This window comes from Gnatocerus cornutus, chromosome 7 (assembly GCF_029298725.1).
Source record: "Gnatocerus cornutus isolate USDA-ARS CGAHR chromosome 7, icGnaCorn1.1, whole genome shotgun sequence".
NCBI classification, from domain to species: Eukaryota; Metazoa; Arthropoda; class Insecta; order Coleoptera; family Tenebrionidae; genus Gnatocerus; species Gnatocerus cornutus.
The window spans coordinates 16,027,312-16,051,971 of NC_142239.1; the positions used below are offsets into that span (position 1 = coordinate 16,027,312).

General features: G+C 37.4%; 7 protein-coding genes across 11 annotated transcripts; 3 read left to right on the forward strand and 4 right to left on the reverse strand.

Annotated features, from left to right (window-relative positions):
* Nucleotides 1-5,854: 5,854 nt before the first annotated feature.
* On the reverse strand, nucleotides 5,855-7,887 carry LOC148171632 (uncharacterized). 3 transcript variants are annotated; one of them, XM_088042036.1, is made up of 8 exons: nucleotides 7,795-7,887; nucleotides 7,238-7,633; nucleotides 6,977-7,191; nucleotides 6,880-6,940; nucleotides 6,583-6,833; nucleotides 6,247-6,537; nucleotides 6,110-6,201; nucleotides 5,855-6,060 (listed from the first exon to the last, which is right to left on the reverse strand). In XM_088042036.1, exons 2-8 carry the CDS (start codon nucleotides 7,400-7,402, stop codon nucleotides 6,026-6,028), a joined length of 1,110 nt encoding a protein of 369 aa, XP_087898162.1. In that variant the 5' UTR covers nucleotides 7,403-7,633; nucleotides 7,795-7,887; the 3' UTR covers nucleotides 5,855-6,025. The 3 variants fall into 3 exon arrangements, with proteins under 3 accessions (XP_087898162.1, XP_087898161.1, XP_087898160.1); XM_088042035.1 differs by having other exon boundaries at nucleotides 6,247-6,534; nucleotides 7,238-7,566; nucleotides 7,795-7,886; XM_088042034.1 differs by having other exon boundaries at nucleotides 7,238-7,566; nucleotides 7,795-7,886.
* Nucleotides 7,888-7,920: 33 nt separating this feature from the next.
* LOC148171633 (galactokinase-like) lies at nucleotides 7,921-12,121 on the forward strand. The gene is made up of 6 exons (XM_088042043.1): nucleotides 7,921-8,198; nucleotides 10,866-11,043; nucleotides 11,090-11,243; nucleotides 11,290-11,597; nucleotides 11,644-11,918; nucleotides 11,980-12,121. The coding sequence occupies exons 1-6, from the start codon at nucleotides 8,037-8,039 to the stop codon at nucleotides 12,091-12,093; spliced, it is 1,191 nt and encodes a 396-aa protein (XP_087898169.1). The 5' UTR covers nucleotides 7,921-8,036; the 3' UTR covers nucleotides 12,094-12,121.
* Nucleotides 11,932-12,535, reverse strand: LOC148171634 (oxidoreductase-like domain-containing protein 1). 2 transcript variants are annotated; one of them, XM_088042103.1, is made up of 2 exons: nucleotides 12,452-12,535; nucleotides 11,932-12,395 (listed from the first exon to the last, which is right to left on the reverse strand). In XM_088042103.1, exons 1-2 carry the CDS (start codon nucleotides 12,480-12,482, stop codon nucleotides 12,121-12,123), a joined length of 306 nt encoding a protein of 101 aa, XP_087898229.1. In that variant the 5' UTR covers nucleotides 12,483-12,535; the 3' UTR covers nucleotides 11,932-12,120. The 2 variants fall into 2 exon arrangements, with proteins under 2 accessions (XP_087898229.1, XP_087898228.1); XM_088042102.1 differs by having other exon boundaries at nucleotides 12,446-12,535.
* Nucleotides 12,536-12,714: 179 nt separating this feature from the next.
* On the forward strand, nucleotides 12,715-18,777 carry LOC148171635 (uncharacterized). The gene is made up of 6 exons (XM_088042345.1): nucleotides 12,715-12,799; nucleotides 15,078-15,789; nucleotides 15,895-16,370; nucleotides 16,417-17,245; nucleotides 17,313-18,221; nucleotides 18,263-18,777. Exons 1-6 carry the CDS (start codon nucleotides 12,727-12,729, stop codon nucleotides 18,468-18,470), a joined length of 3,207 nt encoding a protein of 1,068 aa, XP_087898471.1. The 5' UTR covers nucleotides 12,715-12,726; the 3' UTR covers nucleotides 18,471-18,777.
* Nucleotides 18,778-19,043: 266 nt separating this feature from the next.
* On the forward strand, nucleotides 19,044-19,953 carry LOC148171636 (uncharacterized). Of its 2 annotated transcripts, none has more exons than XM_088042087.1 (3): nucleotides 19,044-19,491; nucleotides 19,535-19,766; nucleotides 19,811-19,953. In XM_088042087.1, the coding sequence occupies exons 1-3, from the start codon at nucleotides 19,413-19,415 to the stop codon at nucleotides 19,908-19,910; spliced, it is 411 nt and encodes a 136-aa protein (XP_087898213.1). In that variant the 5' UTR covers nucleotides 19,044-19,412; the 3' UTR covers nucleotides 19,911-19,953. The 2 variants fall into 2 exon arrangements, with proteins under 2 accessions (XP_087898213.1, XP_087898214.1); XM_088042088.1 differs by having other exon boundaries at nucleotides 19,125-19,491; nucleotides 19,541-19,766.
* On the reverse strand, nucleotides 19,946-23,447 carry SdhA (succinate dehydrogenase, subunit A (flavoprotein)). The gene is made up of 7 exons (XM_088042011.1): nucleotides 23,248-23,447; nucleotides 22,817-23,084; nucleotides 21,624-22,045; nucleotides 21,274-21,577; nucleotides 21,027-21,226; nucleotides 20,783-20,980; nucleotides 19,946-20,733 (listed from the first exon to the last, which is right to left on the reverse strand). The coding sequence occupies exons 1-7, from the start codon at nucleotides 23,308-23,310 to the stop codon at nucleotides 20,197-20,199; spliced, it is 1,992 nt and encodes a 663-aa protein (XP_087898137.1). The 5' UTR covers nucleotides 23,311-23,447; the 3' UTR covers nucleotides 19,946-20,196.
* An 83-nt stretch (nucleotides 23,448-23,530) lies between these two features.
* Nucleotides 23,531-24,636, reverse strand: LOC148171638 (enoyl-CoA hydratase domain-containing protein 3, mitochondrial). Its single transcript, XM_088042065.1, has 5 exons — nucleotides 24,545-24,636; nucleotides 24,398-24,495; nucleotides 24,215-24,350; nucleotides 23,984-24,174; nucleotides 23,531-23,938 (listed from the first exon to the last, which is right to left on the reverse strand). Exons 1-5 carry the CDS (start codon nucleotides 24,572-24,574, stop codon nucleotides 23,566-23,568), a joined length of 828 nt encoding a protein of 275 aa, XP_087898191.1. The 5' UTR covers nucleotides 24,575-24,636; the 3' UTR covers nucleotides 23,531-23,565.
* Between the last annotated feature and the right edge of the window lie 24 nt (nucleotides 24,637-24,660).

The window sequence follows — 24,660 nt, forward strand, 5'->3', positions numbered from 1 at the left end:
ACTATTTTAAGCACCCATTTAAAACACCCTTCGGCTCACCCCTCGAATTTTCAAAACCAGTTCAGTGATGCCTTTACAAACCAAACTAGTTTCTTTTGAATATTTTCATTCTTTCATCAGATGAGTGATAGCAAATTTAGCACACTATAACCGACATTGTTTACTTTACCGTTATTTGCAAATTACGCTCTCAAAGCCATAGATTAATCAGAGTTCGATCTCCAGTTACTAATTTGTGTGAATTTGCCGCAATGTGTATCCAAAGCTGCAATTCACCAGTTTCACCTTCATCGATTTTAGAGACGATAGAGAAAATGGTAAAATTATGACTATTTGTGGAATGGGTAAACAAGAATTTGAGGCTCGTAAATGTCACAAAAATTGGCTTCCACTCCAACTCACAATCCAGTTAATTACAATTATAATACGGTGGCGTCAACATTGTAATCGAATATTACATTAGCTGTTATGAGCAGTAAGCTGTCTTGTACCACATGTTTTACATATCGCTAACCACCCCGTGAAATTATTAAAGGGCGTATTAAGGAAATTTGCTAAACATGCTCAGAGTGTAATGAGAATCTCTTAATTTTCCAAGGAGATTAACAATAACATGTTAAATAAAATCATTCGGATTTTTTAAGAAATGTAATCTAAATAAAGAAGTTGCAAAGGAATAATCCAGGCAAATTTTTTGTCGGTCGTCTTTGATTTCCCGTTATTTACTTTTTCTTGAGTCTTTCGTTCTCTATACCTATACTTTGATCAATTTATTGGTTTCCCCAGTTTCTCCAGATTATTTTTAAATTTGGGCTTTTCAGATTCTTAGTATTCTTCGATTTCTTTACGTTTTTATTAATTGATTGTCTTTGATTCTCTGTGTGGAATATCCAGCTTGTTCAAAACTTTTGAACTTGAGCTTTCAAATCTTTTATTATTTTCAAACAAACTTTACATCTTTTAAGTATTTTTTTACTTCCTCAAAATACGTTCATTAAATTATTTTAATTTGGATTCTTTTGTTTCTTTTAATTCTTTTGATTCTTCGATTCCTTAGATTTTTGGATTTGCTTAGACTTCTTCCAGTCTTATACTTCTTTAATTTCTTATTTCCCAAATTGATTTGCTCATATTTATTTAATTCGTTGAATGTTTTTAGATTCTTTAAATTTGTTAAATTCTTTAGATTCCTTACAAGAAGCTGATCGTTTCCTATTGGATTCCTCAGATTCCTTAAATTCTTTGGATTTCGTAAAGTAAATGTTTTCTAAACTGTTTAAATTAAATTAATTCGATCAATTCTATGGATTTATTTACCACATCGACTTCTTTGGATTCTTCAAATTCCTTGTTTCTTTATTTCTTATTTTTTTTTGTATTCTCATGATACTTTACTTTTATTAACCATCTTATCTCATTATTCCTTTAATTGCACCATTTTGAATACTTCTAAAAATCATCAAATAATTTTTATTTTTCTAAATTTTATAGATTTTTTATGTTGCCTTCACAAACTTTGGAGTTTTGAAGTCAGTTAGCTGCTCCAGTTTTTTAATTCTCGAGATTCCTCAATTTAATTTTGAAATTTTACAAATAAAAATATTAAAAAATTTTGTGCCCCTACATATTTTTTGTAATATTTTCACTATCTTCCAGAAGCCTCCACATCATTAAGACAAGAAGTTTTCATCACGATAGGTGCTTCACACCCTTGCCAAAGCTCGTAAGCGCATTTGCGCCATATTGCAAGATCATCAATAAGATCCCCATTGATGACTGGACAGATCTTTGATGTCGAAACAGATGACGAAATCTGCGATTATAATTTCCCCGAAATTCTAAAATCGATGCTTAATTATTACATAATTGAAATATGGTGGATGCGCCGGGTCAAGACTACATTTGGTCCAGTTAATTGTCCTTTAATGGGACTTAACTTACCTCCCTCGAAAATTTATCGACATTTTAACACTAAAACGCCGCGATCTCTACATACTTCGCATTAAAATTAAACTTTGGTAGTGTGGTGCACAAAGTTAACTTCGCAAACTAGCGTACATCCTGTTCATGAGAATAATGGAATCAGCAAAATTATTCACAAAATTTTAAAATTTCGTTTTTAAAAACAACGTCATGTAGTATTGTCCGCAAACTTTCAAACGCAACGTGCATTTTGTTCGGTCACATAAAAGCACAAACTTCATTATTCACACAAATGGGCAATTCAGGTCGCGAAAATTTTAACGAAACTTTGATAATGAGTGACCTTTATACACGGAGAAAACTGACAATATTTGCAGTCAAAACAAAATACAAAATAGTGTTTGCTGACATGAAAAATTCCGTTATATTTTCATTCAATCAATAGTTGTAATAGATAGAAACACGATTTGGATAAATATTTTGATAAAACCGGGGAAATTGGTGTAACAGAACCCGACAATTTATTCATTTTCAGCAATCGCAAAGTTTTATTACCGCCGTGAAAAACACAAGTTTGCAGATTGTTTCCTTAAAAGTTTTTATTATTCGGGGACAATTGTGAAAGTTTGTTGTTGATAAAATAAACAACAATTTCACAACAGATGGGCTGACACTTTAAATCCGCACATTTTCTGAGTGGAAGTAACATTCCATTAATTTTTTTATGTTTTGCTCCTTAAAAATATAATAAAATTCTACTTACAACAAGAGTATCGTTATAAAGAAGACGACTCATAACGAGCGATTTTATAAGAGCTTGGAGATTCTAAAACCGATTCACACAGCTACGTTGGTGCGTGAAATATAGAATTAATTCAATTATGTTTGGAAATGAGTGAATTTTGATATAAAATTTTAGTCGCGCCTCTGTTACTGACAAATATTGTTTGCTCATTAATAGTTTATTATCTTCCATCGTGTTGCGCAATTTATAACACTGACGTTGACGTTTAAATTATTATTTTCTGAAGCATCTGCAAAACTAACGCCCAACTTTGGCAATTAAGCGTCTTGTAATTTGGTGTAGCTCGAGCCGATTTTAAAAAGGAATATTCTGATTCACTTAATGTGTCAACAAAGTTTAACATCATGCGGCTGTAACGAATATTAAATAAACTAGATATGACCCCAATATCATTTCCGAGCCCTCAACTACAACATTATATAATCTCATTTGTATGAAATCCAACCATTATTCCTGTTCCACTACAAGTGTCTGCATTACTTGAAATATCTCTCGTTTCATTACAATTACTACTTATCTCCGAGTTGATATGATTACAAAGTAACGAGTAAATGAAAAAAATGCTTCGCTTGGAAAATTCTTGTATAATGAACGGTTTGGAAGTAATCAAGGCGGATTTATGCTGGTCGCATTCTGGAGATCTCAACTGCCTTCACGACTATTGGCTAGTTACCACCATTTTCTTGTTGGAATTCGGGTTGCAAGAGTGATTTATCATTGATTTTCGTAAGACTGAAATAATGAAAAATTGTAGAATCAAAAGTTATAAAAATGGTGGATGTGCCACAATTAAATTTGTATTTACTAGCAGTTGTAGTTTCAACTTAGTTTTTCAACTCGCTTCATTTTTATTACATTCCCTGCATTTGTTGGATCATCCCATTGACGGTAGCCACTAAATGCACATTCACGACTTGAGTGCATCCAAGGAGAGACGTTCATATTCCTCGCTTAAAAGCGTAAGAGGCAAAGTTTTAATTAGCTTATCTACTCTGAAAACCAACTCGACTAACAAATCGCTCCTTCCACAATTGTCACGATTTGTTCAGTTCAGTAGAGTGAAGTCTGTAACTTGAATTACAATTAATGGTTGTCAGAAGATGAAAATAGTTAGTAGAAATGAAAATAGTTTTTAAAAGCGAGTAATTTCTTCAGCTACAAAAAGGGTAATTGAAGGGTAAAAAGCCATTTATGGAAATTGCGCATTTTCGTGTTGCAGTGCCTTTTACATAATTCTCTCTGATCTCTATGTATAGCATGATATCGATGCAAAAATGAACTTTTACGAAACATGTTATTGCAGTATTCTTGAACGTGCATCGATACTATTGTATGAATATTTAAAAAAATATTTTGCATTATTCAAAAGTTCTGTCTTCTACTTTTGATCGATTTTGTAATATCAACTTAATTGCAAATATAAAATCAATTTTATTACCCGTCCCATTCATTCAATAATTTCAACACAAGCAAAAACAATTCCCATTTCGCCTGTATGTGCAATAAGTTTCCTACTTAATATTCATAATTAACAAACAAATATTTACGATGACATTCAAGCAAGCTCAGCACCATTTCCATCACAAAAGCAGATGTTGTGTAGACGCTAGCGCTGCACTTGTTCCAAAACTTCAATTCAAATATTGGTTCTTTCCAGTGTACTGCAGCTTTGTCGAGCACGAAACTTATTAATTCGTTTCCTAGAAGTTGGTGAATATAAATGTACAATGATTATGAATATTCTAAAGCAAATATGTCGACTTATTTGGATTTCATGCACGTTATTAAATTTGGGACGATTTACTGAGGATTATTACATTTTAGTTGTGAATGGAAACTTGTTTCGGCATGTTTTGCACTGGATGCAAGTCTTGTCAGTTTCATTATTCCATGATCACCGAGGAGGCGATATCTCGCTTGTTTGCGGAGCAAACTTAAGTTATTTGTGTTCATTTTACGCAGAATTTCACGCGGAATCCAAAACTGTGCTATTTTTTACGTACAGATACCAGCTTTAGAAACGATAAGTCAATTGTCGCTAATCTATCGATTTGCGCCATTGTTTTTCTCGCGTTTTTATTGCTTAAAATCCGCGCTCAAATATCCAAAATTTTATATTTTTTCGAAAAAAAATGAAATTTTTGTTTTTAACCTACACTTCTAAACTTTTTGACCTACCAATTTGAGATTTGTCCACTTGATTTCGAGCTGCTCTGAGTATGTATAATTCTGGTAGTTCTAACGTTATGGCAATGAAATTTTCGAAAATGATCAATACTATGTATATTAGTATGTTTATTAAAAGAGGCACTAAATAGGTAGTGTTTATTAATTGTGGCAAATCTCAAAACTGTAGAGCAGAAGAGTCAAATTTCGGAAAAATTTTAAAACTAACCAAAAAATTTGTATTAAATTCCTTAATTCTTGCAGTTGTAGCGCTACAGCAATGAAATTTACGCCAATTGCAATGTTTTGTATGTTTATTAACTATGCGGAATCTCAAAACTATACGACAAAATATGTAGTCAAAATTTGGATTTTCTTTAGAACGGACCAAAAAAATTGTTTGGAACTTATAACTCTGCTGGTTTTAACGCTTTGCAAACGAAAACTGTACAAGCTGTGCCAAATTTCTAAATTATAGAGTTAAAAATTCAAATTTTAGATTTTGTAAAAGAAATGGTTGCTCAAAATATCTAGTTCATTTGTCAACCAAACTGACGTTACTTGAACTCATTTTACGCAGAATTTTACGCTAAATCAAAATTTGGGCTCAAAATTCCCGTAAGTCGACAAATAACTGACCGATTGAAATTTCGGTTTGTCGGCAGAGGACCAAAAGTTTGAAGAATTGGAAATATCGATGCTCCATATTTCGGAAACTACGACAGATAAACTTATGCGGTTTTCACCATCGTTTTTCTCACATTTTGTTTGCTAAAAATCGTACTTATCCCAAAATTCAAAAAATGATTTTTTTTCGATAAAAATTTTCCGACTCGAGCAATGGAAAACTGAATTTTTTCTTTCGATTGAAATTTAACTCAACAGTTTAAAAAAAAAAACTAGTTTTGCACACTCAATTCATGCTTTTTTAGACTTGCACCAAAAAAACAAACACAGGAATATAACACAGTTGCAAATTTATTGTCAGACTCTAACATCCCACATAACAATAACAATTGTGATCTTTACATTTTCATTCGCATTCACCAATATTTTTCGCACGAACAACGTATTCAATTTGTCATGGTGTGCTTTATTCACATTTTCGATACAAAACAACTATCAAAAGAGTTAAACGGCAAAGTGTGTTCTATAGAATCCTTGACCTGAAAAGAAGAAAAAAAATTCTTCGCACGGTAAAAAATTCAGCTTCACCTATGCTTTGTAGAATAATACATGCGTCTTCGAATTTTCTTAGATAAAAAATGTAACATGTGAAATTTGAAGCGGTATCGCAATTTTCCTCACTAGAATCAATAAATTATCTTCTTTTATTTAACAGTAAGAGTTACCTGGCGATGTAAGCTATGTAATTAGGGAGAGTTGACGCGGATCCACAAGAAGAAATTTGCATGAAAGAGTGTTTAAAAACGAGTTGATTTGTTTCTGCGTCCAGAATCTTAATATTGATTTCTCCAATTTCGAAAATGACGGGTTTTTTCGTGTCAGTGCTCCGAGTATTGCTTAAATACCTCTTTATTCCTTCCTCAATTTGCTTTACACTGCCTTTGCCTCCAACATTGACAGAGCCAATGTAATCTCCTTTGAATCCAGTCTTTGTATTCTGAGTAATAGACACACTGCTGGAAATTCTAAATGACTTTGATAACAACGCAATAATTACTTACTTGGTGTTGTCATTTTCCTGTGTAGTCTTTGGTTTATCCGTAATTCCCAAAGAATCGATTTGTAACTTCCTCAAAATACTCTTCATAGGTAAGAAAATATCTTGAGATTGCTTATGAAAAGCTTTGATTATTATCAAAGTGACGGGTCGCCCCTTACTGAGTCGTAAAATTGAATTGAGTCGACCTTTACAAGACGAGCTTATATCGTTACCATTCATATTTGCCAAGACGTCGCCGGTTGATATGTCGGCCTTAAAAATCGAATGAAATAAACGAAGCCACAAAATTTCGATTTACATATTCTGAGACCACTCCATTTGGTGCTATATGAACGATAACGGCTCTGTTTTCTGAAAAACTGCACGAAATTAACGTTTAACTCAGTCGCACCAACCTAACGCTAATTCCTAAGCTGTTACAAGGGACGAGCTCCAATTTTACAAGATCTGGAATCCGCCACGTTTCGTCCAAGAAGTAACTATTGCGTAAGTCTAAATCGAAGTTAATTTTCCCACTTTGTAAAAGGACGGATAATAATATCGCCGACAGGATTTCGTCTCCCATTATCGAATGGCGTAGATAAAAACTTTGATTTTTATTGGAATTGATCTGAAAAAGTTCACGGCAATTTCAATCACGCCATCGTCGTACTTACTATCGATTGCAAGGGGAAATGTAAGCAGTTTTTCATCAAGCAGTGACGGACTAACAAGCGAAACTTTCCCAAAGACGTCCTCACATTCTTACAACTTTGTACTTCATTCAAGCTGGAGCCGTACTTAAAACCCACCAAATCCGTTCCTGTAGGAAGCGAGCACATCCAGGAAAACGCCTCATTTTTTTTATTGCTGTTGAACAAAGTCTGAGTTTCGGTCAAACTCGCGTGGAAAATTTTCTCAAGAACGTCGCAGAAACCTTCGAGATTGGGACTAGCGTCGGTGACTTTCTGCGTCTTCGACTCGTTGACGAGTTGGAGGAGGTGGCCTAAAATTCGAATTTCCCGCGCTCATGTAGGCAACACCCACCGCTTGTTACTAATATGTGCTGCATACTAAAGCGCGCTCTTGTAATAATTATCAAAAATGAAGAGAAATTGTTGAGATTTCTTATCATTTTTTGAATCCAACAATAAAAATTGAATATTTATGACAGCTAGTGATAATAACATAACCTCAATACTTGCTGTCAATAATAAGAATTCCACATATTTACCTTTAATATCTTTAATTAATGGGTCACTGACTGACATCGTTATCTGGAAACGGTCCGATTACTTTAACAGACGTTTTCAAGTTATTTTCGAATTATTTTATCTACTTAAGCGACGTTATCACTCGCTGGCGCAGTGCTTGAAAACACGACGAGTTAGCGCACTTTCAGTAACTTTTCAATGACAAATTGATTAAATTCACGGTAAAATTCCCGCCCCAATTGACACATTTAAGATTCAAGAAATGGCAGAAAATATACCTGATATTGCGACTGTCGTCGAAAATGCCAAAAAAGTCTTCAAAAGTGAGTTTCAAGAAGATGCAAATGTTACCGTTTTTGCCCCGGGAAGGGTCAATTTAATTGGGGAGCACATCGACTATAACGACGGATTTGTGATGCCCATGGTGAGTTTTTTCCTTTAGCTGTCAGATTTTGAGTTTGAGGAGATTGTCATCCTTAAATTGATTTCTAATTAATTTCGTTGTTACAAACTTTGCGGCGCGAATTTTTTCCTCTTTTCTTTCTTTGGATTAAATTATTTATTATCCATTTATTTTTATTTTCTTGATGGTTCATGTGGTCAGTATTATTACGTAATATCCCTAATCAGCTAATTCAGAAGTACTCTAGGCACAAACTTGAACCTGTCCAAATTAGAATTATTTGATTTGTTTCAATTGATTCCCTTAAAATTTGGCGTTTCTTCGTCAATAAAATTGTTAAAATGACATGAATTCAATGCAATTTCACTTAATTTCGCATGCCCGTTTCGTTTTTAACAAATTCTAGGAATAATACGCTTATCAAATCTCGTAGTCAGAAGCTGTCTAAATATTTAGATAAACAAATAATTGCGCAATTTTGTAGATTGTCAAGATAAGTTGCTTAGAAACAATATTGCGATAAACTGAAAGAAAAATAAGATTTTTCTGTATTTACGGAACACCAATAGTTTAATAATTTATTTTTTATTTGTTAAATTTATAATATTTATGTCTACTGCAATATTCTTATCATTTTTTTAATTGAATGGTGAAAGAAATTTTCTGGGCGCAACTGCTCCACAAAATCTGTGGATTTTAAATTGTAAAAAAATGCAAAAATGTTGCCAAATTGAAAAAAATACCAATATCCGGCTTTTTATTAATTTATTTTTATATATTTATTTATTTAACATTAACTATTTTGTCATTTTGGTCGTAAAAATGTTGCAAAAATACAAAAGAGTATGATTTGGTTATTTCCGGTTTAGGGCCTAATAATTCTAATTCGATTTTGCGTTAACGCAAACCAGGGTTACCATGGATACTGCGCCATCGGTCATTCGGCTTCATTTTACCCAAATTTTGGAGTTGAAGTTTGCTTATAATTAGTTAGCACTACAAGAACGAGATGATGCAAGTCGTTTCGTCAACTACTTGTCTACCCCATGTTTGAAAAAATGTTGACGCTCAACAATGCTTTAGCGCCTTGTGCTTTATTTTATTTTGCATTTGACAGTGCCGCTGCGAAACAGATTTGCGGCGCTGAATTAGAATTGACCCCTTATAGTTAGTTTAATTTTTATGTAATTATTTATACAGTAGCGGCCAAAATGAAGTGGTACAAGTCTTAAGCCATATTTTTCAAAAATTGAGCTGTGTAAAACAGACTTTCAAAGTAGACATATGATAATTATTGTAGGTTTAACAATGACATTAATAAAACAAAAGGAAAACTGTTTATGCAGTGGTTTGCTTATTTTCTTTTACTTTTTAATGCATCCGCAATCTACAAAACTCCTTTAGGTATATTGTAGGCACAGATTACTCCTTTTTTAAGGGCCTAGTATTGGTAGTTATAATAACGTTCTATTAGTAGTTCAACAGTTTAATTTTTGGCTTTGATTACAATATCGTTTAAGAGCTGTCCCATTTTATTTTGGCAGTGACTGTATAATATTGTCATACTTGGTATTTTTGTCGTAAAAAACGACTATTTAAATCCAGACTACAGCCAAAAAATTTTTATTTACGATAGGACCATAAAATCCATAACGTTTGTCGATTTTAATTGTAAAAAATGCAAAAATGTGGTCAAATTGCAAAAAAGTGAGATTTGGTTGAATTTTTTCTTTTTTGCTCAAATTCAAATCCAACAGGACCGGACCATACTAAAAAGGGCCTTGCAATTCAAAGGAGCGCAGAAGCTCTGCTATAAAAACAGTTTATGTAAGCCCAACTATAGCAAATTTAATAATTCATGAGGAATTTAGTGTGATCTGAAACTTGTTGAACCAACATAAGCTAGAGAAATTTCATGCCAAATCGAATTTATAGACTCAAAATTGTTGCAGATTTTTGAAAATTTTGTTTTTTAAAAAACGCAAAACCTCCAGAGTGATGAGCAGAAAAAAGTAAAAAAAATGCAATTTTGTGCATTTGCGAGGTCTTATACAAGCGAAGGTTCTACAAATTTGACAGTGAAAGAAAGTTTAAAAATAGACCGCCAACATTTGGACAACAAAGACTATAAATTAATATTCAACAGAGTTACACTCCTATGTAAAACAATATTTTCCTTCACAAACACAAATTTGCGAGCTTTGTCGAAGGCCATTTAAAAATAATCGTGCGATGGTTATTCAAATCGATTTTACTAGTCATCTCAAACTGAACTGTTGTTACATTTCCTTTGACGTATAATATCAAAAAACACACCTATTAAAGTGTTTTTTCAGAGTTATTACAAAGATATACTAATCGCTGTAATCATAATAGCACAAACAACAAAAGTTTATTGTCAATAACATTAAAATTTGCGCGACTAGAACTCATACCTATAAAGTGCTCGTTCTAATTTTTGCATTTAGAAAGTATTGAGCTAAACCGAGTTTTATTAACCGTAAATTTAACTTGACGGATATTTTGCCCTAGAGAACCGTTTGGTCGTTCAAAACATGAAAAATGTCACATCGTCTTAAGTAGTTTTATCTTAGTTTACTACAGAAGACCATACTTAATCAGATCAGTGATCACAATATTAAATGTTAATATCTTGATGAGCGATAAAAAGTACTCCACATATTACAGGCTTTACCTCTTATAACTGTTATCGTTGGAAAAGTTACCGATGGGGAAATTTCCACCGTCGTTACAACAAACCCAGATGCGGATCCTCCAAAAAAAACAACGATTGAAATGCCCAACCAAAACGCCTTGGTAAAGACTATCCCACCGGGACCTCCAAAATGGGCAAATTACGTCAAAGGTATTAGTTGGTAAACAAGAGAGTAGGTGGTAAAAAATTCTTGTAGGAGTTATATCGAACTACCACGGAGGCACACCTCCTGCATTTAATGCGGTGATTAGCAGCACTGTACCAACGGGGGGCGGCTTATCAAGTAGTGCCGCTTTGGAAGTCGCTACTTATACTTTCTTAGATGCTTTAGTGGGGCCCAATCCAATCATGTTAGGGGAGTTTTTGAGTTTTCTCTTTTAAAACTGGTTGTTTTAGGCCCACTGATAAGGCTCTAGCTTGTCAGAAAGCGGAGCATGACTACGCCAATGTGCCTTGTGGAATTATGGACCAATTCATTGCCATGATGGGCAAAAAAGGCCATGCGCTCCTTATTGACTGCAGAAATATGACATCAACTTTACTCCCAATGTCCGATCCCAACATTGTAGTACTAGTAACCAACTCCAATGTCAAGCACGAACTCACAGGAAGTGAATACTCCTCCCGAAGAACGCAGTGTCACGAAGCAGCCCTACTGTTAAAAAAACTGAGCCTAAGAGACGCGAAGTTAGAAGACATTGAATGTAATTCCTCCGGATAATTTTTCTGTTTTTCTCCAATTCTTTCTAGATTTGAAGTCCATCAACGCGGACGAAAATATTATCAAACGAGCACGTCATGCTGTTACTGAAATCAAAAGAACGACGGATGCCGCAGATGCTTTGAAATCCAAAAACTTCAAGAAGTTCGGACAACTAATGGTTGAAAGCCACAATTCGTTGAGGGATGACTTTGAAGTGTCTTGTGCCGAACTCGACCAGTTGGTAGAGTTGGCAATGCAAGTTGAAGGGGTTTTCGGGAGTCGGATGACAGGGGGAGGTTTCGGGGGATGCACCGTGACGCTGGTATAAGATTGAGTCGTGGAAAAGAAACTATAATTTTTACTTATTTACACAAAAATTTCAGGTGAAAGCCTCTGCTGTGGGCGCAGTCATTGATCACATCAAAAAGAAATACTCTGGGAAACCGACATTCTACATCTGTAAACCGAGCGATGGGACCCAAATTCTAACTAAATAAAATTATCTAAATAAATTCTAACAACTTTCACGATTTTTTCATCCTGAGCTCGTGCAATAAAAACGCCTTCATACTTGGATCGGTGACTTTCTCATTGATTTCCTTCATGGCTTTTTCGCCCCCATCTTTATAATATTGGCGCAGTTTCTCCGCATATTCCAACCAAACGCAATTCGCACAGCCCGACATACAACAAGTCGTGGGTTCCTCGGGAAAATCGTCTTTTTTCTTACTATCATCATTTTCCGAGTGACATTCCTGACAGAAGAAACTTAGGTTAGGTTCCAAACTCCGAAAAAAATCTACAACGTGATAATGACAAAAGGTAATGTTTTAAATGAGCTGTACAAACTTAAACGAGTCCTTGACACAATTTTGCCCACGATCATTTCTTGACAGAGACATCCACTTGGAAAGACAGTCAAAAGTTAGGTTATGTAATAAAAATGACAACACTGCACACACCCTGCATGCCACTGGCTAAAGCGTGAAAACTAAAATAAAACTGTCGCTCACAAGATCTCTCAAGTCTTCGGTTATCTGTACAACACGGACTTTGGTGTAAAACCATTTTTAAAATTTGAAAATCTTGCTCGATTCAAGTTGTGACGTTGGTAGCACGTGGTCTGCATAATGTTTAAATCGCTGTTACCTTGGAAACACACAAAAACAAAAGTGATGGTCCCAGAACAAACGATGGAAGATGGTAAGTAAGAAACGTCTAAATTCGTGACAAATAGACTATTTTCCGATCATTTTTTGCTTTCTTACTAATCCCCGGATGCCCGTTGCAATTATCGCAAATGTTTATTCACAATCTTTTGCAAATGAAAGAAAAACAGCGTCATGTGGCCCTCCCACTCTTCGTCTCTTCGGGAAACTCCAATCCTAAGCTAAAATTGATCCCAAAATAGCCATTTCTATTAATAATAGCCCTAAATTATCCGATTTTGTGTTGTTGCACCGGTTTTTTGTCAACGCGACTTCCGTTGGAAAATAGTCATGATTTGAATTTTCCTCGCACATTTCTTTTTAAGAATCTATGCATAAAACTTGCTCACCTTCAGCATCTTCCACCGCAACTTTATTTTTGCAGTCAGTTGTGATTTCGTCGTTTGTTCAATAAGTGCAATATTATGTTAACGAAAACTTTCAGTCAGTACCAATACGTTACGTAAGGAACCCATTGAATGGGTGACCTCGGCATTGCAAAATAAGGTGCATGGAATGAATATTTATTAAATATTGATTTCTATCTTAAACTGTGAGACCAAAAGCTGGGAAAACAGGTGAGCAAAGTAGAGCGACTTTCTTTTCACTGGAAATTCAACAATAGGGGTCTTTTGGTTTGAGTAAAATTATTGTTTATTTGTTGCAAGTTGTTGGTAAACAAATTTGTGTACACCCACTCAGCGCATGGTTTTGGCGTCTTCATCATTGTAAGCTAATTTAATTTAATTTGATTTAATTAAGACTGCAAGAGGGAAAAAAATCTGAGAAGTTAAAGTCTAAACAACGAAAGCACTTAATGCGTACAAGGAATGTGTTGTTACCCAATTGTTTGTTTAACCATTTAGTTAGCTTACACTTAAATTCAATTAGCAATCGAAATTAAGAGCCATTTCAGTTGGTTATTGGGCAGGTTTGGCCCAAATTGAATTAGCGCAAATTACTTCCTGCTTTAGTCTGATGCCTTAGTATAAATTAGTTAGACCATCTGTCTGATTTATTAGTCCCAGTTTCGATCCAAGCAGTCAGACCTTCGAAAAGTCTAATTAATTAGTTCTAATTTTTGGTGTGTGCTTATGTGAATATCACTCAATTCGATTTAGTTTCATTAATTTAAAATTCAAATTAATGTAATTCCTTGTTAGCCTGATTTAATCTAAATTGAATTAGTCTCTAGTTAACATCAAAATTCAATAACTTCTTTCAGTTGCATTTAACACAGATTAGTTCAGAGTACCAAATTTACTTTGCTTATTGTTAGTCTAATTAAGTGTGAATTAATTAGACTTTGTTTGATTCAGCCCTGAAATTAAATTTAAAAGTCTAATTTACTCTTTACTAGGTCCGTGTTCGGATAAAATTCTGGCTACTTCGTTGTGTTTTATCCGTCTGAATTAGGCAGAACAAATTCAATTTAATCGTACAGTTAATTCGGTTTTGTCTGCTTTTGACGACAACTTTAATTACGCGTGTAAATCTCAATTCAGCTTAATCAGCACAAATTACTTTTAATTACTCAAAATAAAAGGTTTCTCCTTTTATAATAATACTAATACTTCTTATAACGACATTATTTCTAATACATTTTTCAATCTCGCAAAAACGATTACGAAACAGGTAGTTACAAACTTTCTTGATAACATTTTTCATATTAAAAACACGCAACCTCTACCTCAATTTAGTGACTAAAACCACAAATGAACTCAGAGATTTGTTGTCAGATAATAGGAACTTTGATTTGTGCGACAGAACAATAATTGCTTCCATTGTTTTTCGATTCGGGTTCGTCCTAAATTGAGTTGAACTTTAATTAAATGACCTTTCAACAAAACTATAAATATTCACCATCATTTGTGTCGAACAATAGAACCCCAACAATGATCTGCTCCAATATGCTTCTTGTAAAATGAAAATATCAACGAATTTATTACAGTAGCTCCTGTAAAGAATCTCTGCATTTCCCGGGCGTTTAATTCAAGTTAAATTGTCAAGAAAATTTCGAATTAATTTTAAAACCGACCATCAATTTCCAGCTTGTTTTTAATTCCGGTTTTGATTCGATTAATTAAATTTACGGTCAGCTGAAGTGGGCGCGCGTTCGAGTCTATTTTAAACAGGCGAAAGTTTGCCGTAAAATCCAACATTTCCGTTTTCCGTTAATCTGTCGAACACAGCTGTCGGCGGAATTTTATTTCACTATTCCTAATAAAACTATTTCGGGGAAGTTTGCTACAGACTGTTTTCTCCTTCCCCAGAACAAGGCCTCCAAGAACTGAAACTCATCCCCTGCAGTACGTGCGCCCGCACTTTCCTTCCTTTGCCCTTAAAGAAACACGCTCCCGTCTGCGAGAAAAATGCCGCGAAAAAACGCAAAGTCTTCGATTCTTTGAAGCAACGCGTCGAAGGCACAGATCTCGCCCAGTTCCACCAAAAGTCGTATCTTAAGCGGCAGGATTCCACTCCGAAAACTGCAGAAAAAGTCAAAAAACCCAGTCGGTGGGAAGAGAGTCACCAGAAACTCGTCGATGCCATCAGAACTGCGAAAGGCGCAGCCAGAGACATGTCTCCAACGAAAAAACAGTCAGTGACCACTCCGTCGAACGAACGGTGTCCTCATTGCGAGAGGCAATTTGGGCCGAAAGCGTTCGACAGGCATGTGGAGTGGTGCAAAGAACACAGAACTAGAATCCAGAAGTCTCCTGCTAACGTTCTTTTAGCTAAAGAACGGTTAGAAGCGAGAACTAAGTACAAAGTTCCTCCGTTGAAGTCGAAGAAGACCATGGTGAAAGAGAAGTACTCCAGTGGTACCCTTGTTCAAAGAACCGAGTCCATCTGCAGCGTGAAAAGCACACCCACAAATCCCCTCCGAAGAACTCTCAGCGTGCGGAAACCAAGATCTGTTATTGACTTGGGGAAGTCGCCGAAGGTTGTTACTTCGCCGGTGCAAAAGAAGGTCGAGGTAAAGAGGTAAGTCTGTTGAAACACGTAGGGAGAAAGGAGGAAAGAGGCGCCCCGTCTCCTTGCAGTGTTTCTTCTCCTTTAACATCCCCAATAACCCTCTTTCCTTCTTAGTCTCCGCTCCAAAAAATACTGTCCCCCTCGAGAGAAAATAAACTTGGTTCACAACGAAAACCTCGAATCTATCACTGTTTCACCGGTGAAACTAAACGGATTCCCAAAAAAACTGGTAACGTGGAAAGAAGTCAGTCTGAAGACATCAGACGAAGTCATCGTCGTCTACGAAAACACCGACTTCACCAGCCTGGACGCCACGAAGAGTGAAGACTTCATCGACGAACTTAAAGAGATTCTCACCACAGAGGATGACACTTTAGCATCTGAAGCAAACAAGATCGCGAAGTCATCAAAGAGTTTGAGCTTTCCGGAGATCAAAAGCGGTCCTATCATTGCACTACCGAAAACTCAGTCTTTGGTCCTGAAGAAACAGATTTCAGAATACTCAGTACCGTCACTGGAAGATCTTCAATTAGATTCAGTTACCACAATCTCGCATGATTTTAAAGAAACCGAGGAGTGGTCAGTTACAGGTACTTTCGGATGAGCGAAACACTCGGTATAATGACATGTTCACAGATTTTGAGAATTATTTGGGGGATGTAGAGGCGCTGACGTCTTATGATGACTTCTCACGGAAAATGGGCGAGTCTCAAAGTTCGCTCGATGCGGATTTCGCACAGTTCTGTGAAGAAAAAGGAAGAGATTTTGAAGAAAGTGGTGATAAAATAAGTTTGGAAGAACCTGGGGAAGCTAGTCCTGCTATTTCTACTCGTTTGAAGAACACAGCGGAGAAAATCTTCGGTTCTTTGACATCACTCAGCGAAGTGAAGACTTCAGATGAACCTGTAACAGATCAATTGGAAGAACCAGCAGAGTTTTGTTCTTCTATTGATTCGTCCATTAGTGAGACCATACAAGACGATAAGTCTTCAGAGTTCTGTAAAGACCAAAAGGAAGACGAAGAGTCGTTTAGTTGCGACTCTTTGGCCCTTTTTGCGAAGATAACGTTCCCAGACTGTGAAGACAACCACTCAGTGGTGAAATCTTCAAACAGCGAAACGTCTGATGACGACTTGGTCAAATACTTCGCCCCCTTGCGACCCCCATTCGTTTCCATAAGTGAGTCTTCAATCTCTACAAGTGATAGAGAGCCCATCTTGGGAGTCTTCAGATTCAGCAAGCCCGCGGTGGACAACACCGGCAGCGTCCTAGACTACGAAGTCCCCAAAAAGCGAAGAAAATTGAACACGACTTTCATAGTAAACGAACCGAAGATCTTCCACAAAGCGGAAGAAACCATTAAACTACCACAATTCGAACGGATATCAACCGCAAGAGCGAATAAGGCAAAAGTGAAGATGCGAGTAAAAACAGACATAAGTAGCGTCTACTTAAGTTACCAAAGGTGAAACCCACCAAGCATTTTCTCTCAGGGCCACTTCACACTGTTTCTTACACACTTTTTTTTGCAGCGCCGTGTCACCGCCACCACCACAATACGATCCGTTCATTTCAGCTGAAAGACAATTCATGGAATTACTCGAATGCGACAGTATTAAACCCACCGCCGCCGCCACAAAACCACTCATAGCTCGTCCACATACCACCGCCCATAACTCCGTTAAAACCGCGAAAAAGTTCGTCAAATCTGCCGTCGGAAACAAGAAGAGAGCGTCGGTTATTGACCCACCGGCTTGCTTTCAGGATTCAGATGCGGGCGAAGATGAGTTTGAGATGCTCGAGAATTTGATAAACGATCAGTTTAATAATGAGAATCGCGTTTTTAGTGGTAATAAACAGGATAAGAACGATCTGAACGTAATTTTGAATCAGAGGAAGTATAGCGATACTTCGTCGGTCGATTCGAGTTTGATTAATGAGAACGATAATTTATCGATTCCTGAACATTTTAAGTTTGCTAATTACTCGCCGGATTCTAGTGAAGACACGGATATTACGTTACAAAATGACGATGTCGATCTTTATAGTATACAGTACGATAAAAAAATCGAGGGAACGAAAGAGAGGAGCAACAAAACTAAACCAAAGTCGAATTTTAGCGGCAGTGGAGACGCATCTCTACCAAAAAAACGCACGAAGAATCTCGAAACCGTCAAGACCCCCTTGAAGACAAAAGGGAAAAACAACAAAGTCTCCGAGTCCCCTGAACCAAGCGTGAAACCCGAAGACCTCTTCGCTGTAGACGACAAAATGTACGCCGAGTACAAAATCTACGAGGAAATGTATTTAAAAGAGAAAGAACAAGCAGCGAACACGAAGAAGCACAGGAATAAGAACCCAATCAAATCGTACGGAATCGACATCATGGGCGAGGAGACTCCTCAAACTAATAAAGTCTCCGACGATTCAGCTTATGGAAGGTAACTTTTGTTAGAGTAATTATAATTTAACCATTGTCTAGTCTTAACAGGAATAGCCCGAAGCCCCGGACTAGATTGTCGCCTTTGAGACAACGCATGGATAGTGCTAGCTCTAGTGGGTCGGAAATCATCCCTCCGCCCCTGAACCAGCAAAGAATGTCGCGATTTTGTCACGAGTGTGGGAATAAGTATCCGGTGACCACAGCGAAGTTTTGCCCCGAATGCGGAGTCAAAAGGCTGTTATTGTGATATTTAAATGTTTTACTCGGTTTTTCTTTCAGTATATTTTTATTGCCTGTTTTTTACTTACATGTTTATGCAATATTTTAACGTACCAAAGTAATCTTGCGTGCAATTTAACTGTAAATATGGACGAAGTTTAGTTTGTACTTATGCTTGTGACATGTTAAGTTTTATTTACTTTTATTACCATTCCATTGGTTTAATGTTATTAACAAGACTGATTAACTTTGTGTAACGTAAATTTGGATGTTTTTGTGGCGTTCCTTAGCAATTATTATACTTGAAAATACACTGTAATATCAAATTAATACAATTTGACGTGATTAATTTAACCCGAAATGTGCGCGGAATCAAAACGGAAACAATAACATCCAATTATTCTCGGGTTGTCTATTAATTTAGCATAAAATGGTTATCCTTTTACGGTTGGACGTTGATTAAATGTGAGCTTCAGTTTCAGGAAATACATTCAATTTGAAGCCTCGTTACCATTAATGGGAGCGATTTTCTGCAAAATGCATCTGTTAACAGTTGATTTAAATCGTAATTACCAAATTACGAGTTTTTATAATAGTTATTTACGACACATGTCTTATAACTAACGTCGACCAATAGCTCGCGTGTGGCGTACAAGTTTTTATATACGCCCGGAATTACTAGCCTCGAGTTCTATCAAATAAAAAATTAGTTATGAAACGCATTACCCTACTGAAGCGTGCATCGAACGATTGTTCAAATTAATCTCGGGTTGGCAACAATTTGTTGATAGCCCCTGCCCCCGTTATCACTTCTTGAAATGCCGTCCTCTTTTAACACGATAACTGATTCCTTGTTATTGATACAAAGACGGTGTTAGTCTCAGTTCAGTTTGAACAAAAACCGTGTCAACACACCCGTATCTGCTTGAACTGCGTTCCCATTTTTCCCCTGTTTCAACGCTACATCTGCATGACGTTCTCCAGCAGGAATCTCTGCAATTTAATAATACCATCTGAAATCACTGCAATCGTGATTTTAAGCTACTGCCGTAAGTTGCGAGTTCAAGTCCAAAGATAGTTTATCAATTCTAGTTTTAGTTTATCAAGCGATTGTCGTAAAAATGTCTGTACCTCAAGGAGCGTTCGCGGCAAGGAAAGTTCGTGAAAACGAAGAGAAGTTGAAGACGTTCGGATGTGATCTCACTCCGACGAAGTACAGCAGTAAATACATGAATAGTGTCTGGGGGATGTACAATCGGTACTCTGTTCATAACTTTAAGAAAAATATGGACGCTGGGATGTTCGCTTTCACGGCCCAGCAGCAGTAAGTTGTTCAGCCACTTTACCCCGTTTTAGGAAAACTTGTAGGAAATCCGCTGGGCCGAAACAATCTGTAGAAAGAACTTCTACAGATCTCAGATCTCTGTCACCTCAATGCAACATTTTAGCTTCGGCGGAGTTTTTATAAACACACTGTAAAACGAATATTAAAATCGTTCAGTCTCCAAGTAGTTAAAGTAGTTTTTATTTGCTCACATGAATACAATGTGCTTTGCCTCAATCACAAGAATCAATTACTTAAGTAGATGAATTACTTTAAAATAAATTATGTTCTACTCTACACTGCAATACTTTCAATGTAAAATTTCAGAAAAACAAAGAGAAACGATTTGGGGACAAAGATCTTAAACAATACTTTTTGTTAATCACCTGTGAGACTCTCGGCTGAAGTTCCACAAACTCTAAGTTGACATTTAATATGATCTAATTGCTGGTGGTACAGTAGAACATTCGTTCTTATCCAAAGTATCATCGATCACCGGCCTAAACTCAATGCAGACCTTTCCGGTTTTATCATCGATTGTTGCCAACGTGTGCTTGCGCCAATGTTGTTCCAAAGGCTTCTTCTGTTGGCCTTCTAAAGGTTTACTGTAATCATATTCATCAATACGCGTCTTGTAGTCTTCTCTTGCATGAGCTCCACGCGACTCTTTCCTGTTCTCGGCACCGACGATAGTCATACGCGCGTTCAACATCAAATTCTGCAGCTCCAAAGTCTCCACCAGATCAGAATTCCAGATGAGACTATTATCACTAACTTTTAAATCTTTCAATTTTGAGTAAAGACCTTCCGTGAGTTTGCAACCTTCTTTGAGAGTTTCCTCTGTTCTGAAGACAGCAGCGTGCGTTTGCATCGTTTTCTGCAGTTGGAGACGCAAATTGGCTGTGGAGATCGCACCATTGGCGTAACGGCACCAGTCCAAGTTGGCGACAGACGCTTCTCCAGCGTTCTAAAGAAAAATGTTAGAACAGTCAGTAATAAGAGAATAGCGACATTACTTCTTTAATTTCGCCAAATCTTTCGCCTGGTTTGTGTTCCGCAGCGATGGTCTTCGCGCACGCACGTCCAAAGACCACCAAATCTAGCAATGAATTGGCCCCCAGACGGTTTGCGCCGTGGACAGAAGAGGAAGCGGCTTCACCGCAAGCGTATAATCCCGGAACCACTGTGTCCTCACCGTTGCAATTTGTTAAAACCTGAAATTAACCCTCAGCGACCTTCTAGCGCCCCCAAAGACTTTACCTGACCCTTGTAGTTTGTGGGTACTCCACCCATGTTGTAATGAACGGTTGGCAGCACTGGAATCGGCTCTCTGGTGACATCAACACCAGCGAATATCATGGCAGTTTCTGAAATACCCGGCAGTCTCGTGTGGAGTTGTTCAGCAGGTAAATGATGCAATTGGAGATAGACGTGGTCTTTCTCAGGACCGCATCCCCTGCCTGAGTAAAAGACACGTTAAGAACTCTAACGGGGGTGTCAAGCAAACCTTCGCGAATTTCGATGGTCATACTCCTGGAAACTACGTCTCGACTCGCCAGATCTTTGGCGACTGGTGCGTAGCGCTCCATAAACCGCTCGCCTTGAGAGTTTATTAAATATCCTCCTTCTCCGCGGCATCCTTCGGTGATAAGACACCCAGCACCGTAGATACCAGTTGGGTGGAACTGCACGAATTCGAGATCTTGTGAGGGGAGACCTGCGCGAGCTACCATTGCAGTACCATCACCGGTGCACGTGTGGGCGGAGGTACAGGAGAAGTACGCGCGGCCGTAGCCCCCAGTCGCTAGTACCTGTAGAAAAACGTTTGAAAATTGAAAAAGGAACTCGTTTTATTACCGTATTTTTAGCCCGGATTCTATGGATCGATCCATCTTCTAAATTCAACGCCAACACCCCCCGACATTCACCATCTTCCATTATTAAATCCAACGCAAAATATTCAATAAAATAGTTACAATCGTATCGTAAAGATTGACCGTATAAAGTATGAAGTAAACTGTGTCCAGTTCTATCAGCCACGCAGCAACAACGATGGGCTTGACCACCTTTGCCGAATTTCAAAGATTGACCACCGAAAGCTCGTTGGTAGATTTTCCCTTCCTGAGTTCGAGAGAATGGCATTCCGTAGTTTTCCAACTCGATGACGGCTTTGGGGGCTTCGCGGGTCATGTAGTGGATGGCGTCTTGGTCCCCCAACCAATCGGAGCCTTTGACGGTGTCGTACATGTGCCATTGCCAGTTGTCGTCCTCCATGTTACCTATAGGAGGAAGAGAAAAAGGTGTACAGGGTGTTATGGTTACATATTTTTATTACTGTATGCTCATTTTACTTCATTGGGACACCCTGTAATGTTAGACAGCAGACTCCCTCTGTATTCAGTTTTTTTAAGATCTCATTTATTTTTGAAGTTCTACGGGTTCTGCCAAAAATAAATCGATTCGTTTCTGTTTACTTGGCCGGCAAATATATTGTGATGGCAATGAAGATCTGAAATTGTTCAGACTCGACAATAACTTGGAAATATTCCCCAAAGTATTGATAAACAAATGGATTAATTATGAGCAGGATTATCTCAAGAGTTGGCAATTCAAATAATTTATGATCAAATGAATAATTTGAGCACGCATCTGTTTCTTTACGTCTTTTTTCATGTTATATGATTATTGAAATGAGAATTCTGGGGACAATGCGTACTCTATAATTATTATCGCTATCATTTTGCTAATTAAAACAGATATTTGTCCACATATTTCCTGATGAAACCGATTAAACAACCTTGGATTATCCCTATTATACAATTCCCATTTATTTTATGCAATAGCAAAGGAAAATTTTGATCAAAAGTCCAACAAGAAAAATGGCAAAAAAGTTGGAGTCAGTGGAAAAAACTGCCCGTCATAATAAAAAGATAATGTGGGCAGACACTATTGACGCCACAATAGGACTTTGACCAAAACGATTTGCGGTGACCCCCAGGTCACGTCACATGGAATCTCCTACTGTTTTTCCATGGAAAATTTCCTCTCACCTAGGGCTGCGTTGATGCCCCCTTGAGCCGCCACGGTGTGGGATCTCGTGGGGAACAACTTCGTAATAACTGCTGTTTTAAATCCATCTGCTACTAAACCAAAAGCTGCTCTTAGCCCGGCGCCCCCGGCCCCCACAACAACCGCATCGTACGTGTGGTCGATAATGGGGTACACTTTGGAAACATTCGTGTTAACGGTGGCATTCCTCTTGTCCACGCCAATGTGTACCGCCTTTGAGAGCACTTGCGGCGATAAATTAACATTTGCCTGAAAAAAAAAAAGAAATTTGAGGTTAATCCTCCCTCCAGGTGTAGATAAGTGTGCATCTTGTCTTGCGTGTTCTTATCAAGGCTTTTTATGGTTTTTTAAGCAAATAATTAGCAATTTTTTGATTATGTAACATGAGTTGTGCGGTTGAGAAAAAACTTACCTTTGTTACATGACTGAAAATACTTTTTTGCAAGACACTTTGAAATTTAAGAAGACTACTCATTTCTTAAAGACTTAAACTAAATTCTTCACTAATATAAACAAAAATGTGCTTATTACCACCGGAGCGCTAGCGGCTCGAACTTTTGACAGTACTTTTTCCGTCAAAAAAACGAAAACAAGTTAGCAAGGTGGCGTGTGAAATTCGTACCCACCAATCAGAGTAAATGTAGCGTTTAAATTTCCGCGGGGAACACCGCTTATCACGGCTTATCAAACTCAGCCAATTCTAATCCTTTACTAGCAAGACAGATACATATCACCGGTGTTTCCACAATGGTTTTCGCTTTTCAATAAAACTCTTGATACCCTCTTGACCATCACCAATGTGAAGGTTGCTAACCATGACTTCTTCACCCATTTCATACGCGCGTTTAATGTCTTCATTAATTTGTTTATAGAAGAATCTTTTACCGATTTCGATAACTGAGCGGCTCTTCGTGATGATCGAATCACAAGTCTTTTTAACTTCTTCGTCTAAATTGGTACAGGCTTTGGTTACCAAACCTGCGTCTTCAGCTTCTTGCGCGGATAATGGTAACCCAGTTAAGAGCATCTTCATTGCTGTTGTTTTCCGGACACGACGAGCAAGAGCGATGCCTGGAGTTGAGCAAAAGATGCCAAAGTTTGCGCTAAAAGTTACAATACTAAAGGGGTTGCTAGTTTGGGGTTATTACCCAGGGGTAGAAAAAGTGCTAGTTTCAGAACAGAACACCAAGTCGCATTGGGCGACCAATTGGCAGCCTGCAGCAGCAGCAACTCCATCGACTTTAGCTATGATGGGGACAGGAGAGTCTATGATTTTGCACATTAGCTGGGAGGCGAGCTTGAAGACTCTTTGTTGCTGTTGGCGGCCTTTATCTGGAGACTACAACTTTTATTGGGTTGGGACTCTTAAGCTGAGTTACCAGTTCTTTTAAATTGTGACCGGATGAAAATACAGGGCCCTCTGCTCCTATGATAATAATTCTCGTGCTGGGTTCCTTCCCATGCGACGATATTTTCTTAATGAGATCTTCCATCATCACCAAAGAAAGGGAGTTCCTTATAAAGAATCAATTTTTTGTGGTAAAAACTCGTTGAATAAATACCTTGTGGCTTTGTGACACATTGTAATGTTCACAATTCCATTTTCTCCGTCTATTCTCGTATAGGCCTCACTTGTACTCATCGTTCTGGAAAGAACTTGCTAAAACAGTGAAGAATAACGACATGGAAGAATCAACAAAAAAAATCACTTGGATTCGTGGCAGTAGTCGGCAAAACATTTTCGTTCTTTTTATTCAGCTTCTCTTTGTGTCTTAACTGACAATTCCCACAATAACAAATTTCTTCACCTTCACCTTCGATCCTA

Bases quoted from the DNA above. Each gene is read 5' to 3' on its own strand.
- LOC148171635 (XM_088042345.1), top strand. From the start codon at position 12,727: ATGTTTAAATCGCTGTTACCTTGGAAACACACAAAAACAAAAGTGATG. The intron at 16,371-16,416 runs GTACTTTCGGAT...ACATGTTCACAG, and splicing joins CGAGGAGTGGTCAGTTACAG to ATTTTGAGAATTATTTGGGG. The intron at 17,246-17,312 runs GTGAAACCCACC...TTTTTTTTGCAG, and splicing joins GTCTACTTAAGTTACCAAAG to CGCCGTGTCACCGCCACCAC.
- LOC148171638 (XM_088042065.1), bottom strand. From the start codon at position 24,574: ATGTTTTGCCGACTACTGCCACGAATCCAA. The intron at 24,175-24,214 runs GTAACTCAGCTT...TAAAAGTTGTAG, and splicing joins GTCACAATTTAAAAGAACTG to TCTCCAGATAAAGGCCGCCA. The intron at 23,939-23,983 runs GTAATAACCCCA...TGTAACTTTTAG, and splicing joins AGCACTTTTTCTACCCCTGG to CGCAAACTTTGGCATCTTTT.
- LOC148171636 (XM_088042087.1), top strand. From the start codon at position 19,413: ATGACGTTCTCCAGCAGGAATCTCTGCAATTTAATAATACCATCTGAA. The intron at 19,492-19,534 runs GTAAGTTGCGAG...TATCAATTCTAG, and splicing joins CGTGATTTTAAGCTACTGCC to TTTTAGTTTATCAAGCGATT. The intron at 19,767-19,810 runs GTAAGTTGTTCA...GAAAACTTGTAG, and splicing joins GCTTTCACGGCCCAGCAGCA to GAAATCCGCTGGGCCGAAAC.
- SdhA (XM_088042011.1), bottom strand. From the start codon at position 23,310: ATGAGTAGTCTTCTTAAATTTCAAAGTGTCTTGCAAAAAAGTATTTTC. The intron at 21,578-21,623 runs GTAATAAAACGA...GTTTTTCTACAG, and splicing joins GAATCCGGGCTAAAAATACG to GTACTAGCGACTGGGGGCTA. The intron at 20,734-20,782 runs GTAATGTCGCTA...ATTTTTCTTTAG, and splicing joins GATTTGGCGAAATTAAAGAA to AACGCTGGAGAAGCGTCTGT.
- LOC148171634 (XM_088042102.1), bottom strand. From the start codon at position 12,482: ATGATCGTGGGCAAAATTGTGTCAAGGACTCGTTTAA. The intron at 12,396-12,445 runs GTTTGTACAGCT...ATCACGTTGTAG, and splicing joins TGTGTCAAGGACTCGTTTAA to ATTTTTTTCGGAGTTTGGAA.
- LOC148171632 (XM_088042034.1), bottom strand. From the start codon at position 7,831: ATGTCAGTCAGTGACCCATTAATTAAAGATATTAAAG. The intron at 6,538-6,582 runs GTAAGTAATTAT...TAGAATTTCCAG, and splicing joins CAGGAAAATGACAACACCAA to CAGTGTGTCTATTACTCAGA. The intron at 6,202-6,246 runs GTAACTCTTACT...TATTGATTCTAG, and splicing joins TACATAGCTTACATCGCCAG to TGAGGAAAATTGCGATACCG.
- LOC148171633 (XM_088042043.1), top strand. From the start codon at position 8,037: ATGGCAGAAAATATACCTGATATTGCGACTGTCGTCGAAAATGCCAAA. The intron at 11,244-11,289 runs GTTAGGGGAGTT...TGGTTGTTTTAG, and splicing joins GTGGGGCCCAATCCAATCAT to GCCCACTGATAAGGCTCTAG. The intron at 11,598-11,643 runs GTAATTCCTCCG...AATTCTTTCTAG, and splicing joins GAAGTTAGAAGACATTGAAT to ATTTGAAGTCCATCAACGCG.